The sequence below is a fragment of the Lissotriton helveticus genome, chromosome 2_1 (assembly GCF_964261635.1).
Source record: "Lissotriton helveticus chromosome 2_1, aLisHel1.1, whole genome shotgun sequence".
NCBI classification, from domain to species: domain Eukaryota; kingdom Metazoa; phylum Chordata; class Amphibia; order Caudata; family Salamandridae; genus Lissotriton; species Lissotriton helveticus.
The window spans coordinates 1,397,810,779-1,397,835,979 of NC_136059.1; the positions used below are offsets into that span (position 1 = coordinate 1,397,810,779).

The 25,201-nt window shown below is 49.5% G+C and overlaps 1 protein-coding gene across 1 annotated transcript in view; it reads left to right on the forward strand.

The window, feature by feature from the left end:
* LOC144820261 (dynein axonemal heavy chain 6-like) overlaps positions 1 to 25,201 on the forward strand; it is a 1,187,310-nt gene that overhangs the window by 428,722 nt on the left and 733,387 nt on the right. The window contains exon 16 of the mRNA XM_078677850.1: positions 199 to 327. Within this exon, the coding sequence (XP_078533976.1) occupies positions 199 to 327 (129 nt within the window). The remainder of the gene's footprint in view (positions 1 to 198; positions 328 to 25,201) is intronic.

The window sequence follows — 25,201 nt, forward strand, 5'->3', positions numbered from 1 at the left end:
AAAGGAGGGTATGTTCTTGTGTGAGGGGAAATAGCATTTGCATCGCTCATCATGGTCACTTTAAATGGTTTTTGTACTTACCATAACTGTTTTACAGTATATGGTTTAGGTCGTACTGGGTTTGGGTGTTTACTGTCACACAACAGTACAGCAAGTTAATGTTTAATACACAATCATCTTTGTTCCTCTGTGATCAAGGACCCTCAGATTCTAGAGATCACTGCAGATGAACCTAAAGTGAAACAACTACTGCAAGATCTACAAGTTGTTGTGGATGACCTACAAAAACGGGCATTCCAGTACAAAACATACCAGAAGAATTTCAAGGTAAGGTGCATTCAGAAAATATCTAAGTACATACAGCAATAACATGGTATGAAGAGTCACAGCCACAAAATCATATATTGTCTGAGTCCTCAGCCCCATTTATTTACTTTGGGCATTTGGTGCTTTGAGCTCTGCATAGGCATACTTTTTTCATAATGACCATAACTGTTACTCTGTTTAGTCAAAGTCTGGGACCTGGACTGTAGCTCATTTTTACAGAGTTCAGATAAGTGGAACAGGTGTTGCATATACATACGGTTTCCGGTTTTTGGTTTCAACCGATGTCAACCGCAACAAAAAAAAACAAGCATTGACATAGCCAATAGGTCTCTCCTCTGGGACCTCATAAGTGTTTAGCCATGCAACAGTTGATGTTGTTGGACCAAGGATATTGTGCTGGATAACTAAACACTTATAAGGGCCCAAAGGCGAGACGTATTGGCTATGTCATTGCTTGTTTGACTTGCACTTGAGACAGCAATGTACTTATTAACTTTTACGTTACTGCTTGACCATTCTGAGTTGTGTCCATAAAATTGACCTTTGCTCCTGAATCTTTGCCCTGAATGTTGGCACTTTGCCCTAAATTTTTACAGTTGCTGCCGAGAAATTGCCTCCATGCCAGGTGGTTACACTATCCTCAAAACTGAAGTGTGGTAAACAATAGCAATAGCTGCAAACTGCCTGCCCAAGATTCCCAGCAGAACATGTTTATGTGAAATACAGTAACTTTGATGGAATCTGAGACTTTCAAGGGAACCTTATGCAACCCAAAATATATCCCTGCTGCACACACATTTCTTACAGACAGCAGCACAAAGTATCCACAGTTCACCTTATACCGCCCTGCACAACTCACACTGTACATGCGTAGTTCCCCGTGTGCAGGATTGTAATGTGTCACAGACCTGCGGATTTGCAGACAAAACATCTGGGTCCGTCAAGCAAACTTACAGCACTAGAAAAACAAACGTTGCTGCTGTGCGACTCCAGCCCCCAAAACAGTTTCTCATGGTTCGCATTTACCAGGCCACTTGGACTCGCTGCCAACTGTGTGCAGCAACGAGGTGCCGCGCGCTCAGGGGCAAGGGTGACCCACAGCTATGAACAGAAGGGGGGGGTCATTGCCACTTAAGGCGTGTATCAGGCACATTCTGTGCTCGGAGCAGGGGCTGATAAACACCTTCAGTGGCGATTAACCCCCAACCCTGTGGGCGAAACAAGGGTGCCAGAGGCACTAACGTAAGCAAGGAAGATGGGGGTCCAACTAGTTTTCGGTAAATACAAAAAATCTACAATTAGGGTGCAGTGGCCTCCTTAGACCTCAAGTCCCCGGTGCCACTACACCTGCTGTACTCCTCACAGCTATGCCCCTGGGATTATCATCCATCCTCCTGTTAGCGGCTGTGCTCAGAGTAGCGAGGCTGGCGGGGCACTTGTGGCAGCCCCCCCCACTCCCCCCAACCTGTGCTTAGAGCACTGGGGCAATACCAGAGTAAGGTGACTTCACCTGTCCTCGAGGACGTTGGGCATTTGGGCTATGCGGGTGCTCGGTGACAACTCGCATGTGCAGGGCGTTCTGAGTGCACAGTTCCTGGGTGGTATTTTGAAGGGGCTAGAGGGGCTGCAGGGGCCCTGATTGCAGCATCCCTTTGCATAGTGTGCTGTTGGTAGCCTCCCTCTAGTGTTTGTGGCTACGTTGTTCAGGAATTTAGTGACACCTAGTCCGCACAGTGACGCCCTTCAGGCCTTGTGAGACAGCTCCACCGTGCCCTGCCCTCAATGCAGAGGCTTTTCGTTCCTTGGGGAGGTGGCATGGATCCGGTGCACGGTCTGTAGGGAGGCATGGATCTGGTGCATGGTCTGTGGGGAGGCATGGATCCGGTTCACGGTCTGTGGGGAGGCATGGATCTGGTGCACGGTCTGTGGGGAGGCATGGAGCCAGTGCAAGGTCTGTGGGGAGGCATAGATCCGGTGCACGGTCTGTGGGGAGGCATGGATCCGGTGCAAGGTCTGTGGGAGGCATGGATCCGGTGCACGGTCTGTGGGGAGGCATGGAGCCAGTGCACGGTCTGTGGGAGGTATGGAGCCAGTGCACGGTCTGTGGGGAGGCATGGATGTGGTGCACGGTCTGTGAGAAGGGATGGATCCGGTGCACAGTATGTGTGGGGAGGCATGGATCCGGTGTACGGTCTGTGGGGAGGCATGAGTCTGGTGCACGGTCTGTGGGGATGCATGGATCTGGTGCACCGTTTGTGGGGAGGGATGGATCCGGTGCACGTCTGTGGGAGGCATGGATCCGGTACACAGTCTGTGGGGAGGCATGGATCCAGTGCACGGTCTGTGGGGAGGCATGGATCCAGTGCACGGTCTATGGGAGGCATGGATCCGGTGCACCGTTTGTGGGGAGGGATGGATCCGGTGCACGTCTGTGGGAGGCATGGATCCGGTACACAGTCTGTGGGGAGGCATGGATCCAGTGCACGGTCTGTGGGGAGGCATGGATCCAGTGCACAGTCTGTGGGGACGCATGGATCCAGTGCACGGACTGTGGAAGGCATGGGTCTGGTGCCCGGTCTGTGGGGAGGCATGGATTCGGTGCACGGTCTTTGGGAGGTATGGATCTGGTGTATGGTCTTTGGGAGGCATGGATCCGGTGCACAGTCTGTGTTTGGATGCATGGATCCGGTGCACGGCCTGTGTTGTTTTCAGTTCTGAGTGGCCGCTCTTCTGTTCACAGTGTATGTATGTGTTTCTGTCGTGGGTGGCATTTGCCAGTGCACCATGCACGGGTGTTTATTCAGGTCTTCAGTGATAGCTCTCTTTTTTTTAACAGGTTCAAGGTGGCAGCTCCTGTTCCCAGTGTGTGGCATATCTCTATATCCCTATCTCTAGTGGCATTTGCCCAGTGCAGTGGATGTTGTTCAGGACTGGTCTTTAGTGGTAGCTCTCTTGTGTTGGTCTTAAGTGGCAGCTTCTATTCCCAGTGTGTGCCATTCTGGTGGCATTTTCCCAGTGCAGCTGGTGTTCAGGTCTTGAGTGGCAGCTCCCCTGTTCACAGTGTGAGGCATCGTTCCTATCTTGAGTGGCATTTGCCCAGTGCAGCTGGTGTTCAGGTCATGAGTGGTAGCTCCCCTGTTCACAGTGTGCAGCATCGTTCCTATCTTGAGTGGCATTTGCCCAGTGCAGTGGCCGTTCAGGTCATGAGTGGTAGCTCCCCTGTTCACCGTGTGTGGCGTTGTTCCTATCTTGAGTGGCATTTGCCCAGTGCAGCGGGTGATGGTGAGATCTTGAGGGTGAGGCCACCTGAGCACAGACAGTGGTGTATATTAAGCATACCTCAGGTACCAGCTCCCCTGCAGCGAGCAGTGTGACTCTGGGGGCCTGTGAAGCTAGCACGTTCAGATGAAATAAAAAAGAGCTCCTCAGGTCCTGGTAGCAGCGACCCCGTGCCGCGACCACTAGGGCTGCATGGCCCTTGTATCATGCCCCCAAACTTCAGGGCAGAGAGATTTACATGTCTAGGAATATTTAACCCTGCGCCTGGAGTTTGGGAATTGGGACAGGGGGACTAACCACTAACATTATACACGAGAATGCACACGGTGTAGATCTGAACACTCATTCTTTCATCACAGAAATGTCTTGTGCTGCTCTGCTCTACAGATGCCTCTTCCCCAGATATCTGATAGATCCTCAGTTTCAGATAAAAAGTTTTTCTCAGCTCATGCTTTAGCTTTAGGCTTTGATCATTGCTGCATCAAAATATATTTAAGCGCTATTTTAGCCTCACAAATAAATGAGCAGGAAGTAGAAGAAAATGGTCTGATTCTGTTCCTCCTCCAGACCCTCTTGTGAGGTCCGGCTCAGCCGAGCCAGAGGGGAAGCATAACTTTCTACGGTCTCTGATCTGGCTCGGTGCTGTCTTCGCCCCAGATCACTCTTGTACAATATTTTTTTCCTGGAGGGATGAGGTGAGTTAGTAGTAGGGAGTAAGGCGGTCAGCGACAGGCAGAGGGTGCCTACATTATATTAATATATTTGGGATGTTTGGAAAGCGCTGCGCCACTGCTAGGCCACCTCAGAGCGCGTGCCAAAGAGTCGCGCACTGCTCCAGCATTGGCTAAACACGACTGCGCCCCTTCACAGCTCACCTGGTGGCTACGGAAATACTTGCTTTTATTGACATTTCTCATGCCGTTCTCACGCAGCACACATGATTTCAAGCAGATCCCTGCCCCGAGTTACAAACCCGCTTTAACAAGCAAAGAAATGGCTCTGCCAACCACCACAGGTACCTACCCAGGAGTACACAGGCCGCAACGGGTGCCTTATTTACTATATTTAGGCACAACACTTATCGCCCAATTTACATAACAGATATGGCACGTCTGTGCTTCTCTAAAAAAATAAAACTACCTGTGGAAAGAGGGGGTGCTCACTTATTTCTGATATTACTTTCGTGTTTAGTTCCGAAAATTAAACTACTATCATAAAAAATATTTTTTCGCACGCTGCGTCTAATAGTGCCCACAGTTCTATGAGAGACAATTATTTCTTAATTGTTTCACTTTTATGTTTACTACTCACAACTGCACAAATGGTCTTTTTAGGAGAAAAAAACCAGCAGTGCGCGACACTTCGAAAATATTTCTCCCAGACACTCCTTCAGCCCCACTCCCCCGGTGAAAACTGCATTTTCAATGCAACTTTTTCCCAGAGTGCTGCTTGCTTCAGGGCGCTTTCATGTCAGGAAGCCGCCGATAAATTGCAGGATTGTGCAGCAAATCCAACTTTGCAGCAGATATTTCAGGAGAGATGTAGTCCCGGGGAGCACTGCGGTATGTGCTAGGTGGAAGCTGCATACAAAACACCCCCAAACTCTCGACCTTCTTCCAAAGAAACATAATTTTCCTTTCAAAAAGAAATATGATCAATAATTTGCGTGAGACGGTTTTTCTGCCTTTCGGGATCAGGGCGAATTAAGTGAGCTAATCAGGACCCTGAACTAATCGCGATGTTTCTAAAGTCGAGAGGAAATGCGTTCTCTGTTGGCTAACATGAAACACGTCTTTTACAGAAAAGTGGAAACATTACAAACATACTCTATTCTAGATAGCTTTTACTTTCTTTCCTGCCTTACCTTTTGGTTGTTTTTTAAAAAGAAGACACGTCATATTTTCTAGTTAGAATGGAGTTCAGTTAAAAAAAAAAAGTAAAATGCCAAGTATCTTTCTGTTTTCCCTTAGCCCTGCTAATACATTTCACATTTTAGAACAAGTATATGGGCAGAGCTACCTGTCTCCCCCAAAATCTTATGGTTGTCTAAATATCGGCACAAGATTTTTTAATCAAATCTATTTATTAGTTATTTCAGAAACATTGTTTCTGATAGATACATCTGCCGTGTGGATTCCTCGCCTTGTGAATATCCCCCTTGCGCCAGCAACATTCGGAACTGAATCTTCTGTCTTGCTCCTCACTTACTGAAAACCGTGACTTAAATGTGTTCACAGCCTCACTTTCCTTCTTTTCTTTAGTTGCTTCCCTGTGAAATAGATCCAAAAAAGAACAAGTGTGCGCGCCTCGCGCTGGCAGCAGGAGGAGGGGAGAGGGGAGAGGGCCTGCACCTGTTTCCCTTGCGGGAGCGAGCAGGAACCATATGGTTTCAAGGCTCGCTCCCGCAAGGGAATCGCCAGACGTGCATGCGTTGCCATTGGAAGCAATGCAACACGTGCACGTTTTTACCCGCAAAGCTGTGCCGATGGCGAAAGGTCTTTTTCCTATGCAGCGCATGAGGGCTGCGTAGGCGAGACCTAAAAATGGCCCGAAATCTCCCATTCTAATGTAAATGGAAAAGTACTGAAATCTTGTCACTAGATGTAGCATTATTTTACACTACAACGGTCCCTAGGGAAAAAAGATGAATATAGACCCAGTCAGTACTATATTAAGTAACCTTGTCCAGCCGGACCGAGGTTTAATATTTAATACTGGCAATTATTTAAGAAATGTACACAGCAAAAATACTGAAAGTGGGACACAAGCCTGCATCCTACTACAGAACCAAAAACAACAACAAACATATAGGCAACATTTAAGGGAGGCTCAGGCAAAGCTCAGGGTGTGTTATAGAAAAAAATATCAATACAGTAAACAAATCGCAAGGAACACCTTTACATAGTCAATGGTAGCATTACAGGCATTGTAGAAGGTGTTTTATGGTGTCGACGAGGTTTCGTTCCATGTGAACAATGCTTGGATCATCATCAAGACATTTAAATAAGCATGCCTGTGTATAAGTGCCTTAGAATGCCAGGAGGGTGAGATACCGATAGAATGCGGTTGGTGCCACGTTCTAGTGGCATGGAGAATGAGATTATCTCGATGGCGGCTGTGGCAGATTGCGGGCGCGAAGCGGGAGCCACCGGTCTGTGCTCCGGTGGCGCAACGGCCTCCGTGCAAGTAAACTCTTCCGATCTTGATTGAGCGGGATTCATGGTAGGAGACACGGGAGTGGCGCGCAATGGCCTAATTAGATTGTCCTCACGGCAGTGTGCAGGGAGTCCGCTCCCGCACCGACGGAATTCACCCTGTATTCCTGGTAGCAGCCTTTCAAAGTCTAACATTAAGCTAGTACTGCTGCCAATCACAGACACAATTCTGCCCCCCCTCCTGCTGAGCCAGGCTTGAGCAGGGGAAGGTAGAACTATAGGATTCTTGTCTCACGGAGGTATGACCACCCCCCAGACCGGACTTATAGTACTGGGCTGGGGTGGGGGCACTTGCCAGTGCCACCAGACTGCTTTGAAGGGCAGATTTGGTGCTCTCCTGGCATACTCTAGTTAGAGTCAACGGCTCCTGCTCTGGTGCGAAACTTGGCAAAGGACATGGAAGTATTCCCCCTCTGTCCAGCCCCTCCTCTGGGAGAGACCCGTGAATTGTCCCAACCCTTTCCTTTGGGTACTTAAGGGCTTACCTGTTGGTGGCTCTTCAGATTCTTCATGGGACAAGATTCAGATCCGAAACCACTTCATCTTCAACCGTTTGGGCAATTTGGACTTTACTTTGGGAAATGAGACTGCATCTGGAAGACTTGTGCTGCTTCTGGTCTCATCGTCCTACTAGTCGTCTGCTTTGTCTGTGCCTGTGCTTCAATCAGGTTCTTTTCCAGGCCTGTGGGCATCAAAGACACCCTTAGGAATCTTCCTTGGAGTGAAGGAGTCACTCCTCTGCATCTGCAAGCACTGCACGAAAGCTGACCGATCTGCTGCTCTTTACATATCACACACTCAGATAGGTTCAGCCACACAGGTGGTGGTTCTGCAACTTCTTTGGGGCCTGCACTGTCTTCTCACCGAGTTTGAGGCCAGTAGCCCTCATCGGAACTGCTGGAACAGCACCCCTGTGTACTGTGGCGACTTGCCCTTACCAAGTCTTGTTGACTCTCTACTCCAGAGATCTTTGGGCTACAAGAAGCTCCAGCCTCTAGCATTTTTTGATACCAAGATCTTTGTCCTCACCGCATCCTCTGCACTGTGGGCCTGCTTCCTTGGTGAGCTGCTTGAGGTCCTCTTGCAACTCCTGTACCTTTGGCCTGTGGGTCCACTTGAGGGTCTTCTTTGGCTCCAGTGGGCTCCCCTGCTTGCTCAGGGCCTGCTCTGACTCTCCTGCACTTTATTGAGTCCCTTGGACCTTGCTGGTCCTGACACTGCACCTTCTTCGCTTTCCTCGTCTGTTGCTGACACCAAGGTTTGTTGGTACCCCCGACAGACAGCGTACATTTATCCTGGTCTTCCACAGCATCGCCTGGTCCTCACAGCTGCATCAACAAGGTCACCGTCAACTCTCCTGCATCTTCGTTCATTGGTTGTCATTGCCCTCCCGTGCCTCCTGGTCACTCCCGAGTTGCATAGACTCTGTCCCCTCTGCTTGCAGGTACTCTTCTTCGAGAATCCACCCTTGGATTCCACTGGACTATTTCACCTTCTTCACCAACGACATCTTCACTGAAGTCCTCCATTGAGGGCTACGGCAGTTTCCGACATCACTTTACACCTATTCACCCATCTTCCCTAGTGTAGGTATCATGGTTCCTGGGATATCCATGGGTGGGGTGACTCTCCAACCTTCCCTCTTCCATGGGGTTTCTTCAGGGTCCTTTGAGAAGGGACCTTCTTCTTGAAAACTGCAACTGCGACTTCCCCATTGACTTCTATTGAGCAAGCCGTCGTGATCCCACTGTGCACCCGGCCTCCGTGGGGTTCCTTGGTACTTACCTTCAGTGATTCTGTAGGTCCCTGGCTCATGTAAGTCCTTTGGGCCCAGTCTCAACTTCGGTTGCACTTCGCATTCCACTTTTTGAGTTTATGGTTTTGTCTTCCCCTGGAGACCACTGTGTATTAGTGCTACTTACCTGTTCTATTATTGAAGTACTGCGTGTATTGTGATTATATCTCTGGGACGGAGTTATTTCAAAGTGTTAGTGAGTGTTTATAATAAATATATATGTGGTTCTTTTTCACTTAACCTACACTATATGTTTACCACTGGTAAAACAAGCTGCTTTACACCTCTTCTGGACGAGGTCTGAAGGCTGCTCTCCACAACTACCACTTTTAGAGCATTCTATGGTTGTCTAAGCCCACAGAAAACACCATAAGGGTTGTCTGGATTAGTGCATCATGCTTCACTTAAATAAGTGTGCAACATGCACTAAAGCAGCCTCCTACACTTGGTAAGGAGATGTTTTCTTCCTCCAACCTGGCATTGCAGTTGGTAAATACCACATGATTATTGGACCATTTTTCCCACTCCCTTTGGGAGACGGTTGTGCAAGTGCTGCCACAATTCCCAGAGGAGGCCTGGGCTGTGCTCTCTCAGGCAGTTAAGTATGGGAGCGATGCAGTAAAATTCACCATACGGTGTCACCTTGATACGACAGATTCATTGGGCAGATTGATTTCCACAATAGTGGTCTTGAAACACCACGCCTGACTTAGGACAACTGGCTTGTTGGGTGATGTCCAGGCAAATTTGATGGACATGCCCTTTGATGGAACCAGTCTTTTTGGGGAGAATGCAGATTTGACCATAGTGAGGTTCAAGGACTCTTAAGTTATGGCCAGATCCTTGGGACTCTCTTCTAAACCTCATGGCAAGTCTAGCTTTTGCCCCTTTCATGGAACTTCAGGAGGAAGGTCCTACCACTAAGACGGTATACGCCTGTCGGTGGTAGCAATTTGTATTATACTGTAGAGAAGTGTCTACTGCCCTTTCATTCTTCTCGCTCCACTGTTCTTATATTCATTCTAACTCTTGCCAAGCATGGTTCTGTATTGGGTACTCTCAAGGAGCATCTTTCTGCTCTAGCCGCTTTTTTGCAGCTTCCAGACCAACCCTCTCTCTTTAGATCTCCACTTGTACATAGGTTTCTAAACGGGCTGGCTCACTTGTTTCCGCCCATGTCCTATGTTATGCTGTAGTGGGACCTTCATTTGGTCCTTACTTATCTTGTGTATGCTACCTCCGAGCCTTTACACAACTGTCCCCTCTGGCTGTTTACCATTAAGACAGTCATTCTTGTGGCGAAAACATCTGCCCAGAGGGTGAGTAAGTTGCAGGCGCTGTCTTGCACACCTTCCTATATGATGTCTTTCCCAGACAAAGTGGTACTTCACACCTGTGTTTAATTTTTACCATAGGTTGTGACCCCATTCCATCTGGGTCAATCCATCATCTGCCCACTTCTTTTCTCCCCCGCATCCCTCTAAGGAAGAGGAGCATCTCCACTGTCTGTACCCAAAAAGGGCATTGTCATTCTACCTTGACCACACAAAAGAGACAGGCAGGTGGACGACCAACTCTGTAGGATACGTGAAAGCTAAGAAGGGGCGGGCAGTGCAGAAATGGACCATTTCTCGCTGGGTCGTTCCCTGCATTAAGATCTAGAATGCCAGGGCCAAGAAGCAGCCCCTGAGGGATTAAGGGCCCATTCCATCAAGTGAAAGGCTGCAACTTCGGCCTTGGCTCGGGGTGTCCCAGTTCTGGACATCTGTCAGGCAGTAACATGGGCATCTTTGCACACGTATGCCAAGAATTGTTGCCTGGTTGTAGCCAGGTTCTGAAACTGGGATGGTGCAATGAGCTAAAAAACGGTGTTGGATCTAGCCCTGATCTCTTGACTGGGTGAGAGTAGTCTGCTTAATTCAGAGACTCTGTCCATCACCACCCCTTGTTGTAAATAATTTTGTCCACCCTAAGCGTGGAAGGGTATACTCAGATGTGAGTCCCTTGCTCATTGCACCATCAGGATTCAAGCAAGCCGGGCCGAAGACGGCTGAAATGCCAGAAACCGGTCCCCGGAAGCTTGTTTCCTTCCCAGTGTAAGAATTGGCTTTTGTAGTCTGGTCTTCCCTGTCCCATGATGCACTGGGCCAGGGACAGACTAATTTGCATACAGCCAGGTTCTGAAACTGGGATGGTGCAATGAGCTAAAAAACGGTGTTGGATCTAGCCCTGATCTCTTGACTGGGTGAGAGTATTCTGCTTAATTCAGAGACTCTGTCCATCACCACCCCTTGTTGTAAATAATTTTGTCCACCCTAAGCGTGGAAGGGTATACTCAGATGTGAGTCCCTTGCTCATTGCACCATCAGGATTCAAGCAAGCCGGGCCGAAGACGGCTGAAATTCCAGAAACCGGTCCCCGGAAGCTTGTTTCCTTCCCAGTGTAAGAATTGGCTTTTGTAGTCTGGTCTGCCCTGTTCCCATGATGCACTGGGCCAGGGACAGACTAATTTGCATACAGCCAGGTTCTGAAACTGGGATGGTGCAATGAGCTAAAAAACGGTGTTGGATCTAGCCCTGCTCTCTTGACTGGGTGAGAGTATTCTGCTTAATTCAGAGACTCTGTCCATCACCACCCCTTGTTGTAAATAATTTTGTCCACTCTAAGCGTGGAAGGGTATACTCAGATGTGAGTCCCTTGCTCATTGCACCATCAGGATTCAAGCAAGCCGGGCCGAAGACGGCTGAAATGCCAGAAACCGGTCCCTGGAAGCTTGTTTCCTTCCCAGTGTAAGAATTGGCTTTTGTAGTCTGGTCTGCCCTGTTCCCATGATGCACCGGGCCAGGGACAGACTAATTTGCATACAGCCAGGTTCTGAAACTGGGATGGTGCAATGAGCTAAAAAACGGTGTTGGATCTAGCCCTGATCTCTTGACTGGGTGAGAGTATTCTGCTTAATTCAGAGACTCTGTCCATCACCACCCCTTGTTGTAAATAATTTTGGCCACCCTAAGCGTGGAAGGGTATACTCAGATGTGAGTCCCTTGCTCATTGCACCATCAGGATTCAAGCAAGCCGGGCCGAAGACGGCTGAAATGCCAGAAACCGGTCCCCGGAAGCGTGTTTCCTTCCCAGTGTAAGAATTGGCTTTTGTAGTCTGGTCTGCCCTGTTCCCATGATGCACTGGGCCAGGGACAGACTAATTTGCATACAGCCAGGTTCTGAAACTGGGATGGTGCAATGAGCTAAAAAACAGTGTTGGATCTAGCCCTGATCTCTTGACTGGGTGAGAGTATTCTGCTTAATTCAGAGACTCTGTCCATCACCACCCCTTGTTGTAAATAATTTTGTCCACCCTAAGCGTGGAAGGGTATACTCAGATGTGAGTCCCTTGCTCATTGCACCATCAGGATTCAAGCAAGCCGGGCCGAAGACGGCTGAAATGCCAGAAACCGGTCCCCGGAAGCTTGTTTCCTTCCCAGTGTAAGAATTGGCTTTTGTAGTCTGGTCTGCCCTGTTCCCATGATGCACTGGGCCAGGGACAGACTAATTTGCATACAGCCAGGTTCTGAAACTGGGATGGTGCAATGAGCTAAAAAACGGTGTTGGATCTAGCCCTGATCTCTTGACTGGGTGAGAGTATTCTGCTTAATTCAGGGACTCTGTACATCACCACCCCTTGTTGTAAATAATTTTGTCCACCCTAAGCGTGGAAGGGTATACTCAGATGTGAGTCCCTTGCTCATTGCACCATCAGGATTCAAGCAAGCCGGGCCGAAGACGGCTGAAATGCCAGAAACCGGTCCCCGGAAGCTTGTTTCCTTCCCAGTGTAAGAATTGGCTTTTGTAGTCTGGTCTGCCCTGTTCCCATGATGCACTGGGCCAGGGACAGACTAATTTGCATACAGCCAGGTTCTGAAACTGGGATGGTGCAATGAGCTAAAAAACGGTGTTGGATCTAGCCCTGATCTCTTGACTGGGTGAGAGTATTCTGCTTAATTCAGAGACTCTGTCCATCACCACCCCTTGTTGTAAATAATTTTGTCCACCCTAAGCGTGGAAGGGTATACTCAGATGTGAGTCCCTTGCTCATTGCACCATCAGGATTCAAGCAAGCCGGGCCGAAGACGGCTGAAATGCCAGAAACCGGTCCCCGGAAGCTTGTTTCCTTCCCAGTGTAAGAATTGGCTTTTGTAGTCTGGTCTGCCCTGTTCCCATGATGCACTGGGCCAGGGACAGACTAATTTGCATACAGCCAGGTTCTGAAACTGGGATGGTGCAATGAGCTAAAAAACGGTGTTGGATCTAGCCCTGATCTCTTGACTGGGTGAGAGTATTCTGCTTAATTCAGGGACTCTGTACATCACCACCCCTTGTTGTAAATAATTTTGTCCACCCTAAGCGTGGAAGGGTATACTCAGATGTGAGTCCCTTGCTCATTGCACCATCAGGATTCAAGCAAGTCGGGCCGAAGACGGCTGAAATGCCAGAAACCGGTCCCCGGAAGCTTGTTTCCTTCCCAGTGTAAGAATTGGCTTTTGTAGTCTGGTCTGCCCTGTTCCCATGATGCACTGGGCCAGGGACAGACTAATTTGCATACAGCCAGGTTCTGAAACTGGGATGGTGCAATGAGCTAAAAAACGGTGTTGGATCTAGCCCTGATCTCTTGACTGGGTGAGAGTATTCTGCTTAATTCAGGGACTCTGTACATCACCACCCCTTGTTGTAAATAATTTTGTCCACCCTAAGCGTGGAAGGGTATACTCAGATGTGAGTCCCTTGCTCATTGCACCATCAGGATTCAAGCAAGCCGGGCCGAAGACGGCTGAAATGCCAGAAACCGGTCCCCGGAAGCTTGTTTCCTTCCCAGTGTAAGAATTGGCTTTTGTAGTCTGGTCTGCCCTGTTCCCATGATGCACTGGGCCAGGGACAGACTAATTTGCATACAGCCAGGTTCTGAAACTGGGATGGTGCAATGAGCTAAAAAACGGTGTTGGATCTAGCCCTGATCTCTTGACTGGGTGAGAGTATTCTGCTTAATTCAGAGACTCTGTCCATCACCACCCCTTGTTGTAAATAATTTTGTCCACCCTAAGCGTGGAAGGGTATACTCAGATGTGAGTCCCTTGCTCATTGCACCATCAGGATTCAAGCAAGCCGGGCCGAAGACGGCTGAAATGCCAGAAACCGGTCCCCGGAAGCTTGTTTCCTTCCCAGTGTAAGAATTGGCTTTTGTAGTCTGGTCTGCCCTGTTCCCATGATGCACTGGGCCAGGGACAGACTAATTTGCATACAGCCAGGTTCTGAAACTGGGATGGTGCAATGAGCTAAAAAACGGTGTTGGATCTAGCCCTGATCTCTTGACTGGGTGAGAGTATTCTGCTTAATTCAGGGACTCTGTACATCACCACCCCTTGTTGTAAATAATTTTGTCCACCCTAAGCGTGGAAGGGTATACTCAGATGTGAGTCCCTTGCTCATTGCACCATCAGGATTCAAGCAAGTCGGGCCGAAGACGGCTGAAATGCCAGAAACCGGTCCCCGGAAGCTTGTTTCCTTCCCAGTGTAAGAATTGGCTTTTGTAGTCTGGTCTGCCCTGTTCCCATGATGCACTGGGCCAGGGACAGACTAATTTGCATACAGCCAGGTTCTGAAACTGGGATGGTGCAATGAGCTAAAAAACGGTGTTGAATCTAGCCCTGATCTCTTGACTGGGTCAGAGTATTCTGCTTAATTCAGAGACTCTGTCCATCACCACCCCTTGTTGTAAATAATTTTGTCCACCCTAAGCGTGGAACGGTATACTCAGATGTGAGTCCCTTGCTCATTGCACCATCAGGATTCAAGCAAGCCGGGCCGAAGACGGCTGAAATGCCAGAAACCGGTCCCCGGAAGCTTGTTTCCTTCCCAGTGTAAGAATTGGCTTTTGTAGTCTGGTCTGCCCTGTTCCCATGATGCACTGGGCCAGGGACAGACTAATTTGCATACAGCAAGGTTCTGAAACTGGGATGGTTCAATGAGCTAAAAAACGGTGTTGGATCTAGCCCTGATCTCTTGACTGGGTGAGAGTAGTCTGCTTAATTCAGAGACTCTGTCCATCACCACCCCTTGTTGTAAATAATTTTGCCACCCTAAGCGTGGAAGGGTATACTCAGATGTGAGTCCCTTGCTCATTGCACCATCAGGATTCAAGCAAGCCGGGCCGAAGACGGCTGAAATGCCAGAAACCGGTCCCCGGAAGCTTGTTTCCTTCCCAGTGTAAGAATTGGCTTTTGTAGTCTGGTCTGCCCTGTTCCCATGATGCACTGGGCCAGGGACAGACTAATTTGCATACAGCCAGGTTCTGAAACTGGGATGGTGCAATGAGCTAAAAAACGGTGTTGGATCTAGCCCTGATCTCTTGACTGGGTGAGAGTATTCTGCTTAATTCAGAGACTCTGTCCATCACCACCCCTTGTTGTAAATAATTTTGTCCACCCTAAGCGTGGAAGGGTATACTCAGATGTGAGTCCCTTGCTCATTGCACCATCAGGATTCAAGCAAGCCGGGCCGAAGACGGCTGAAATGCCAGAAACCGGTCCCCGGAAGCTTGTTTCCTTCCCAGTGTAAGAATTGGCTTTTGTAGTCTGGTCTGCCCTGTTCCCATGATGCACTGGGCCAGGGACAGACTAATTTGCATACAGCCAGGTTCTGAAACTGGGATGGTGCAATGAGCTAAAAAACGGTGTTGGATCTAGCCCTGATCTCTTGACTGGGTGAGAGTATTCTGCTTAATTCAGAGACTCTGTCCATCACCACCCCTTGTTGTAAATAATTTTGTCCACCCTAAGCGTGGAAGGGTATACTCAGATGTGAGTCCCTTGCTCATTGCACCATCAGGATTCAAGCAAGCCGGGCCGAAGACGGCTGAAATGCCAGAAACCGGTTCCCGGAAGCTTGTTTCATTCCCAGTGTAAGAATTGGCTTTTGTAGTCTGGTCTGCCCTGTTCCCATGATGCACTGGGCCAGGGACAGACTAATTTGCATACAGCCAGGTTCTGAAACTGGGATGGTGCAATGAGCTAAAAAACAGTGTTGGATCTAGCCCTGATCTCTTGACTGGGTGAGAGTATTCTGCTTAATTCAGAGACTCTGTCCATCACCACCCCTTGTTGTAAATAATTTTGTCCACCCTAAGCGTGGAAGGGTATACTCAGATGTGAGTCCCTTGCTCATTGCACCATCAGGATTCAAGCAAGCCGGGCCGAAGACGGCTGAAATGCCAGAAACCGGTCCCCGGAAGCTTGTTTCCTTCCCAGTGTAAGAATTGGCTTTTGTAGTCTGGTCTGCCCTGTTCCCCTGATGCACTGGGCCAGGGACAGACTAATTTGCATACAGCCAGGTTCTGAAACTGGGATGGTGCAATGAGCTAAAAAACTGTGTTGGATCTAGCCCTGATCTCTTGACTGGGTGAGAGTATTCTGCTTAATTCAGAGACTCTGTCCATCACCACCCCTTGTTGTAAATAATTTTGTCCACCCTAAGCGTGGAAGGGTATACTCAGATGTGTGTCCCTTGCTCATTGCACCATCAGGATTCAAGCAAGCCGGGCCGAAGACGGCTGAAATGCCAGAAACCGGTACCCGGAAGCTTGTTTCCTTCCCAGTGTAAGAATTGGCTTTTGTAGTCTGGTCTGCCCTGTTCCCATGATGCACTGGGCCAGGGACAGACTAATTTGCATACAGCCAGGTTCTGAAACTGGGATGGTGCAATGAGCTAAAAAACGGTGTTGGATCTAGCCCTGATCTCTTGACTGGGTGAGAGTATTCTGCTTAATTCAGAGACTCTGTCCATCACCACCCCTTGTTGTAAAGAATTGTTGCCTGGACAGTTCGGTCTGCAGGGACAGGCATTTTGCCCGTTCGGTCCTGTAGGACTTCCTAGTGTAAGGTATTGGTCCTTGTTAGATTTGGGGGTCTCTAGTTGGCAGCGGTAGGTACCTTTGACCAAATAGGGACACTTGTGTCTAGTCAGGGTAAGGGGCTACACTCCCACAATAACCCCTTCTCACCCACTTGGTAGCTTGGCACAAGCAGGCAGGCTTATCTCAGAGGCAGTGTGTAAAGCATTTGTGAACACATACAGTAATACAGGAACAACACTACAGATGGACTCCACACAGGTTGTATTATAAAAATAAGTATTTTTATTTAGACTTAACACAAGACCAAACTACAAAAATCCACAATACTGTACTCAAGATATGCTTAAAAATGGGTTGTTCACTTAAAATCAGGAGAAATGCCAAAGTACGGCGACGACCGCGAGCTGCGCGGTGTCGGGCCCGGAGTCAAACAGACCCCCAAAGAACAGTACCTTGAAAAGCGATGAAAAACAAAGACAGCTCACGGCGTCAGGGAGGTGCGGCTTCGTTGACCCTGCGAGGCGCCGGTTCCTAACGACCCCAAGAGAGGTCTAGACTCGGTTCCATACTGCAGCGCATGGGAGGTGAGACAACGGTTCCTTACTGTGTCGGGGAGGTGACGTCACGATTGGGCCGAAATCACGGTTCCTTATGATGTCCGGCTGTCGATGGATTCTCGGTCACCCACGTCGAGGATCGGCTCCGCGATGTCGATGTCAGCTTCGGAGTCAATGTGGCCCAGCAGCAGGCGTCGGGACCATGGCACAGGTGAGAGCAGCGCTCAGGGTTCGGGCAGGTTACCGCATCGCTCGCTGGCGTCGATGTGGCACGGCAGCCGACGGCAGGCCTACGGTGCAAGTCAGAGCAGCGCTCACGGATTTGGTGCAGAAGACGGGGTCGCTCGCCGTCGTCGGTGTTGCAATTTCTTTCTGCAGCAGCTAAAACCGCAGTTTGAGACGCAGGCAAGCAGAAGGGGTGAAGTCTTGTATCCCTGAGACTTCGGGCAGGAGGCAAGCTCAAGTTCAAGCTCTTGGAGATCTTCCTCAAGATGATGAAAGCACACTCAGTCCTTTTGCTCCTTTCTTTGGCAATGAAGCAACCACTGCAGGCCAACCCCAACACCACGCAGCATAGGGGTAGTCTCCTCCTGTAGTTTCCCAGTTCTTCTCCTCAGCAAAAGTTTGTCTTGATTCCCAGAAGTGATCTAAGGTTCTGAGGTCTGGGTCCCCTCTTTTATACACCAAAATCCATTGTCTCTGACGGCAGAGACTGTCTGTGCCTAGTCTAAACCAGTTCTGTGCAGTCCTGGAGCACTTTGGTTACAGGACTCCTTCTTTTCCTTTGACAGTGTAGGCCAGGGACATCAGACGCACCACAGGAAATGGAGCCAGCATTGTGGAAGGCAGGCACAGCATAATCAGGTCCCAGGTGCTCCCCTCCCGCCACTCCCCTTGCAGATGGGTCTATTCAGCCCTGAGCTGACTCACCCTGTCTCCTGGAATCCCCCAGTCCCTGTCACTCACAAACCAGACCAGGAATACACAACCTAGCAGAGGCAGGCTTGGATGGCTAGGCAAGAAAATACCTACTTTCCAAAAGTGGTATTTTCAAACACAGAATGTTAAAACCAACATCACTAAAATATGTATTTTATTATTCTGAGTTCAGGCATACTAAACTCGAATTACTACCTAGTTCCCTGAGTCAGTTAGGATTATAAGATTTATAATAAAACTGCCCATTCTGGCCTACGGGAACAGTTAGCCTTGCAATGTTGAAAAAACGAAATTTGCTGTAAATCACTATCGGGACATGCTACACACATCAGGGCATGTCCTACCTTTTACATACAATGCACCATGCCCTTGGGCCTACCATAGGGGTGACTAATAGGTAGTCAAGGGAAGATTTGGGGACTGGCAAGTGGTTGCACTTGCCAAGTCGACATGGCAGCCCCAGGCTGCACACAGGCTCTGCAATGGCAGGCCTGAATCACATGTTACAAGCTGCTTCTGTGGGTGGCACAACCAGTGCCACTGGATACAAGCTAGCCTGGCTGACGACAGCTGTTAGCCAGAAACCAGTCCCAGGATGCTTGTTTCCTGTCCAGGGAAGACATAGCTTGGCAGTTCGAGCTGGACTGTTCCCATGAGGCACGGGGTCAGACTGATTTGCATACGGCCATGTCTGAACTGGGGTGGCGGAGTGAGCTAAAGAAAGATGATGGATTAAACCCAGATCAGTTGACTGGGGGTGAGTGCTTGCAATGTTCAACACTCCGTCCATCATCCCCTTTGGTTTCACAAACCCACCAGCAGCATTTGATTTACAGGCCCTGGGAACACATGGTATGGTGCACTGTACTAGGGTCTGATAAGTAAATCAAATAAACCAACCATGGAGTCACTAATCCAATACAATACTTTACAATAGGGAGCACTTGCACTTTGGCACTGAATAGCATTGGCAAAGTGCCCAAAGCATCTAGACCAGCAAAACACATAGCAAAAACACAGGAGGCAACAGCCAAAAATGGATGGGAGACCCATGCCAATTGTGCCAGGTATAACACAACCTTTATAAAAAAGCTAACTTAGTGGTAGCTGTCGAGGGCAGCCTTCAGGCTAAGTCTCGAAGGAATGTAAAGCAGCTTGTTTTACCAGATCAGAACCTCCTGAATGACTAATTGAAAGGAGAACCACACAAGTGGTAAATAAAATATATGTATTTATTACTAAACACTCTCTACTAACCTCTTTATGAGATTAGAGCACAAGGCACACAATACTGAATTAATAGAACGACAGTAAATAGCACAATACACAGTGGGCTCCAGGGGGAGACCGAACTATATACTAAAGAAATGGTATAACAGCAACGAATTTACTAGACACAGAGCCTAGAGCACGTAGAATCGCTGGAACCCGAAGGAGTGACACAGTGACTGCAAAAGTACACAGTGCACAGGTGTTCAGGGTGCACGGTCCCCAGGAGGGATACTGGTCTCAGAACTGCTGAGAGAGCAGATCGACCTCAGAGATGCTTGGGAACCCACCTCCTGTGTTGCAGAAATCTTCAGAGTCATCAGAAGCACGGGATATGCAAACCAGTCAGATGTGTTACGGTGCCCGCTGCCGCAGGGGAGTAACTCCTTTACTCCAAGGGAGGCTCTTCTGTTGTCCAGCGAAGTATAGACTGTTGAAGTACGTGGTTTCTGCTTGTAGAGTTTAGGCCAGATAAAATCCAAAGTCCTGTAATCAGGGTTCCTACTTTATACTCAAGGAAGGGGTTGTACAAACTCTGGGGACCCACCTATGGGAGGGTCAGGACAGCGGGGTGGCTACACCCATGTCCTTTGTCCAGTTTCACCCCAGAGCATGAGCAAATGGCTCCTGCACCCGGTTTGAGCTGAACTATGCACAGGGACACCAAATGTGCCCCCAGTGCAGACTTTCTGGCACTCTCAGAGTGCCCCACCCAGCCCCAATACACTAAAGCCTGTCTGGGAGTTGGTCACACCTCCCTGTGACAGGAAACCTATTGTCAGGCCTTCCTCTGCTCGAGCTTGGCTCAGCAGCAGGAGGGCAGACTCGTGTCTGTGGCTGGCAGCATCCATTTTGTGATGGCCAGGTCGAGAAATCTGGTACCGGATGTACTGGTGTTTCACATAAGTCCCTCTAGAAGGGTGGAATCATACCACCCGCCAGTTACCGGCGAGGAGGTATGATTCCAAGGTGTTTGACACCAAACACGACATGTTTCTAAGCACCCGTTTTAAAGTTAGCATTTACCACAAGGTTATGTTATGTTATGTTATGTTAAGCGGCATTTTTAAAGCGCACTGACACCATAAGTTTCCTGACGCTGAGAGGTGCAGAGGTTGCAGTGAGACAGGCTTAATCGGTTTGAGTAAAGAGCCAGGTTTTTAAAAGCTTCCTGAAGTTCAGTTAAGAGCAGCTTATCTTGACATACAGGGGGAGGGGATTCCACAGTTTAGGGGCCAGATGGGCAAACCTGCGGCCGCCCCACTTTTTGAGTTTTATGGTGGGGTGACTAGCAGGTGGAGGTGAGCCGACCGGAGATTGCGTACCGGACGGTGCTGCACGATAAGGGTTTTGAGGAAGTGAGGACTGGTACAATGAAGGGCTTTGAAGGTCAGACAGCCAATCTTAAAGGCTGCTCTTTGTTTGATAGGTAACCAATGTAGTTTGCACAGCAGGGGTTTTGCGGATTGCCATTTCGGAGATTTATGGATTAATCTGGCAGCCTGGTTTTGTACAATTTGGAGACGGCGGAGCAGAGACTGAGATAGACCATGATAGAGGGAATTAGAGAAATCGAGGCGGGATAGTACCAGGGAGATCACTACCTGTACCAGTGCCGCATGCGTGAGTAAGTGGGCAATTTTGCGGATTTTGCGCAGTTGGAACATGCTGGATGAGATCACAGCCCCCACTTGAGCCTTGAGGGAGAGCTCCGCATCGATGACCACCCCGAGGCTCTTCACTGTGCTCGCTGGGGCAGGAAGAGGACCCAGCTCGTCTGGCCAGAACTGGGGGCCCCAGTATGCAGAGCTGTTTCCAGGCATGATGAGCTCTGTCTTTCCTGGGTTTAGCTTTAATTGGTTGTGATTCATCCACTGCTGTATGTGAAGCATAACTGTTTGAAAGCAATTTGCAGCATCAGCTGAAGCGAGAGGGAAAATGATCTGTAAATCGTCGGCATAGTTAAAAACCGTGATGTCCCACCTCTTTAGCGAGTGGATCACTGGCCGAAGATACAGATTAAATAATAAGGGAGAAAGGGAGGAGCCCTGGGGGACTCCGCATGTCGTGGGAGCCTTGGTCACCCTGAAGGGACCCAGACTGACTGCTTACGCTCTACCCGAGAGGAAGGACTTGATCCACTCGAAGGCAGGGCCCTGGATGCCGGCCTGTCCTACACGGTGGAGAAGGATGTTGTGGTCCACCGTATCGAAGGCAGCCGACAAATCCAGTAGCACAAGTGCCTGAGGGGTACCCCTGTCCGCATTCCCCCTCAAGGCGTCCAATAGTGCCAGGATAACTGCCTCGGTGGAATGGGCTGGCCTAAAGCCAGCTAGGTTGGATTCGAGGTAGCAAGAGCTATAGATGAAATTAGAGAGACAGCGGGTGACGTGGGCCTCAAGGAGCTTGGACAGGTAGGGCAGGAGGGAAATGGGACGATAATTAGAAAGGTTGGCTGGGTCTGCTCCTGGTTTCTTCAGCAATGGCACTAGAATGGCCTCCTTGAAAGAGCTGGGGACCGTGCCAGTGCTGAGGGAAGCATTCAGCAAGGGAAGGATACCATCCGGTAGAGTGAGGCGGACGTCCCTGAGGACTGAGGGAGGGCAGCAGTCATTGGGGGAGCCTGACTTGATATGGGCCGAGAGCTCTGACAGGGTGCTCGAGTTGAGGGCGGGGAAGTGGGTCAGGGACAGATGATTTAGGCGAGAGGAATCCCCAGACCTTACAGGGGTGAAGGGGGGGATGGAGTTCTTAATGTTGGCTATTTTTTCGATACAGAAGGAATTCAGAGCGTTGCATGTCTCTAGTGTAGGAACCTGAGTCGGGAGGGTTCTGTCGTCCGATGTGAGATCATTCATGATTTTGAAGATTTCTTTTGATTTATTATGGGCGGAAAGGATTCTGTCAGAGACGTGAGTAGATTTGGCCAAGGATATTGCGCTTTTGTAGTCTTTGCGGGCCGCGACAAAGAGCGTTCTGTCGGTATCGGAGTAGTTGCGTCTCCAGTTCCATTCTAATTGGCGTAACTTCAGTTTCTGTGTTTTAAGTGTACTAGAGAACCATCTGTGTGAATTACTGTGTCTGGTGCGTGGAAATGCAGTGAGAGGAGCAAACCGGTCACTGGCCGTTTGTAGCCATTTGGTGGTGTCCCCATCCATTAACTCGACACTGGCGTCAGAGTCGGTGGTGGGGCAGGTGTTGGCCAGGAAGTCGAGGAAGCCTTGGGAGTCATTGGAGCTCCATTTGCACGAAAGCCCACCAGCCAGGAAAGGGGCCTTGACCCTGCCTCGGACTGAGATGGTCGCGTCGATCAGGTGGTGATCCGACCAAATGCAGGGGGAGATGACTGGGCGAGATAGTACTAGGTCGTGGGTCCAGATGTGGCCAAGGGTGTGACCCTTAATGTGAGTGGGAGTAGTAATTTGTTGGACAAGGTTGAGGCTGGTTAAGGCTTCGAATAATTCCGTAGCATGAGGACCAGCTTTGTCATCGTTAAACCAGTAGTTAAAGTCACCGAAGAGGGCGATTCTGGCATAGTGCGTCATGAGGTTTGCCATCTGTTCACTCAGGGAGATAGGGAACAAGGGCATGGATTGGGGGGGCCGACATATAAGTATGAGCGTGAGGGCGCCAGCCTCTGTTTCTAGATTAATGACCAAGTTATCCACCTCTGGTAGATCAAGGGAAGCCATGGTGATAAATTTAAATTGTTTCTGTATGATGGCTGCCACCCCACCCCCAGGACGGCCTGATGAGCGGTTTGCATTGAGGATGTAATAATCTGGGGGGAGGGTGGCCAGGATGTCCGGGTGGGAGTCTGCAGTAAGCCAAGTCTCCGTAATTAATAGTATATCAGGTTTTACAGTAGTGAGGAGGATAAAGATGTCTAATTGGTGCTTTACCAAAGAGCGTGTGTTGAGGTACAACACACGGAGGGATGTCTCACTCCTTGTAGGGCTGGCTTCACACTTGCGCCTATCAGGGGGGCTGAGCGCCCAGCGAGAGATGCCCGCGGAATTGATTCGCTCAGCTATGGCAGTGGGAAGTGGCGAGTACGCGGATTGTAGGTCTCTGAGGGTGTTTGCAGGGTAGGAGAGCAGTCGCCCTGCGCCACTGGCCCCAGGGCCCGGCCAGGCGCGGACGGGCGCAGACGGGTTTGCCTTTGGCGCGCTGCCGGTGCGCCCACTGCGCTCCTGTGCAAATGGCTGCATTTGGCCCTAGTGTCCCACCTTCAAGCTCTGCCCCTGTACGGCCGATTGGCTAAGGCCTGAGGGTAGAGAGCAAGGGGAGTGGTGACTGTGAGCAGGGGATCGCGATTTGGTAATACAAGTAAGTGAGGTGGCGAAAATAGTTAAAAACACATAAGTTTAAGAACAGTCAATTTCTAATCAAATTGCTTCTAACGCGCAGCTTTTTAAATCAAACAGCGCGGTGTCAGCTCGCAGCGCGGCAACAAGCACAATTGCCGGCTTGTAGCGAAAGGCCAGGTTTTAACTAGAATCCCGCCTTCAAGCTCCGCCCCTGCACTTAAATATATATGGTTGGCTGCCTCACAGACAACCCTGAACAATAGGTTCCGAAGGCTGCAGAGAGGCTCTGCTCATGCAGAAGCACCCTCTCACCTAAATCTCAGCACCCCGCCTTCAGGATTGATAAGGCCTGCCATAGGGGTGACTGATAGGTTTATATGTGCAGTGATTTAGAATAGATATAGGTAACCTATATCTAAGAAAGGGGTGCATGCACCACCTTACACAGGTTGCCGTAGCAGACCTGTGGTGCCATTTTGAATGGTCTCTCAGGGGTGGCATAATACATGCTGCAGCCCCTGGGAGGCCTCTTGGGTACCTATGCCCTGTGTACATGATGTACTATATACTAGGGACTGATAAGGGTGCCCCAGTATCCAATCTGGAGTGTACCTAAAGTACATGCAATCAATTTAGAGGAGAATGCAGATAGACTGGGGTCCTGAATAGCAGGATCCCAGTCAGTCTAAGTCGAAAACAGTAATCCATCAGCAAAAAGTGGGGGTAATATAAGAAGCAGATCCTACTCTCCTACAATAGTCATCATTCCTAAAACGCAACCACACTCGCCAGCCCATACCGACTACCGTCCCATAGCCTTAATTAACACATAGGTCACAATTTACGACACAGTCCTGGCCCAACCTCTCAGACCATACCTCAACAAACTGGTTCATCCTGACCAATGCGGCTTCATGCCAGCGCGGAGTATCAGGCACTGTCTCAGGCACCTCCACCTAGCCCTGGCCAACCGCCAGTCCCTAACCCCCTATCTGGCTCTTCACCTAGTTGAGTTTGAGAAAGCGTTCGACTCGGTCAACTGGTGATATCTGGATGATGTCCTTGCCGCCATGGGTCAGGGCTTCCGCCGTCTGGTCCAGGTCCCATACTCTAAACTGACCACAAGGATGCTCATAAATGGAGTACTCTCAGATGTGTTCCCAATCAGAAGGGACACAAGGCACGGATGTCCATTCTCTCCCCTCCTCTTCACCCTGGCGATGGAGCCCCTGGCCAGACTCATTCTTACTGACAAACGGTTCCAAGGCTGGAAGTGGAAAGGTCCTCATGAGGACAAAATCGCCTTATACGCAGATAATGTCTTACTCTTCCTCGCAGAGCTCGCCCTATCCGGCCCGAGATGCCTTCAGATACTCCGCATCTTCGAATGTGCCTCTGACCAAAACTTGAACCCCGCTAAACCAACCCTGGTACCCTTGCATCTATCAAGAGAATGCTTTGATTGGCAGTCTACCATCCCCATTAGGCGACAATCGTTTAAATACTTGGGGATCTGGGTCACCCTACTCCCTAAACTGGCTTTAGCACTCAATATCACCCCACTAATCACAAAAGCCAAAAAAGTCCTCCAGAAGTGGCAAACCTTC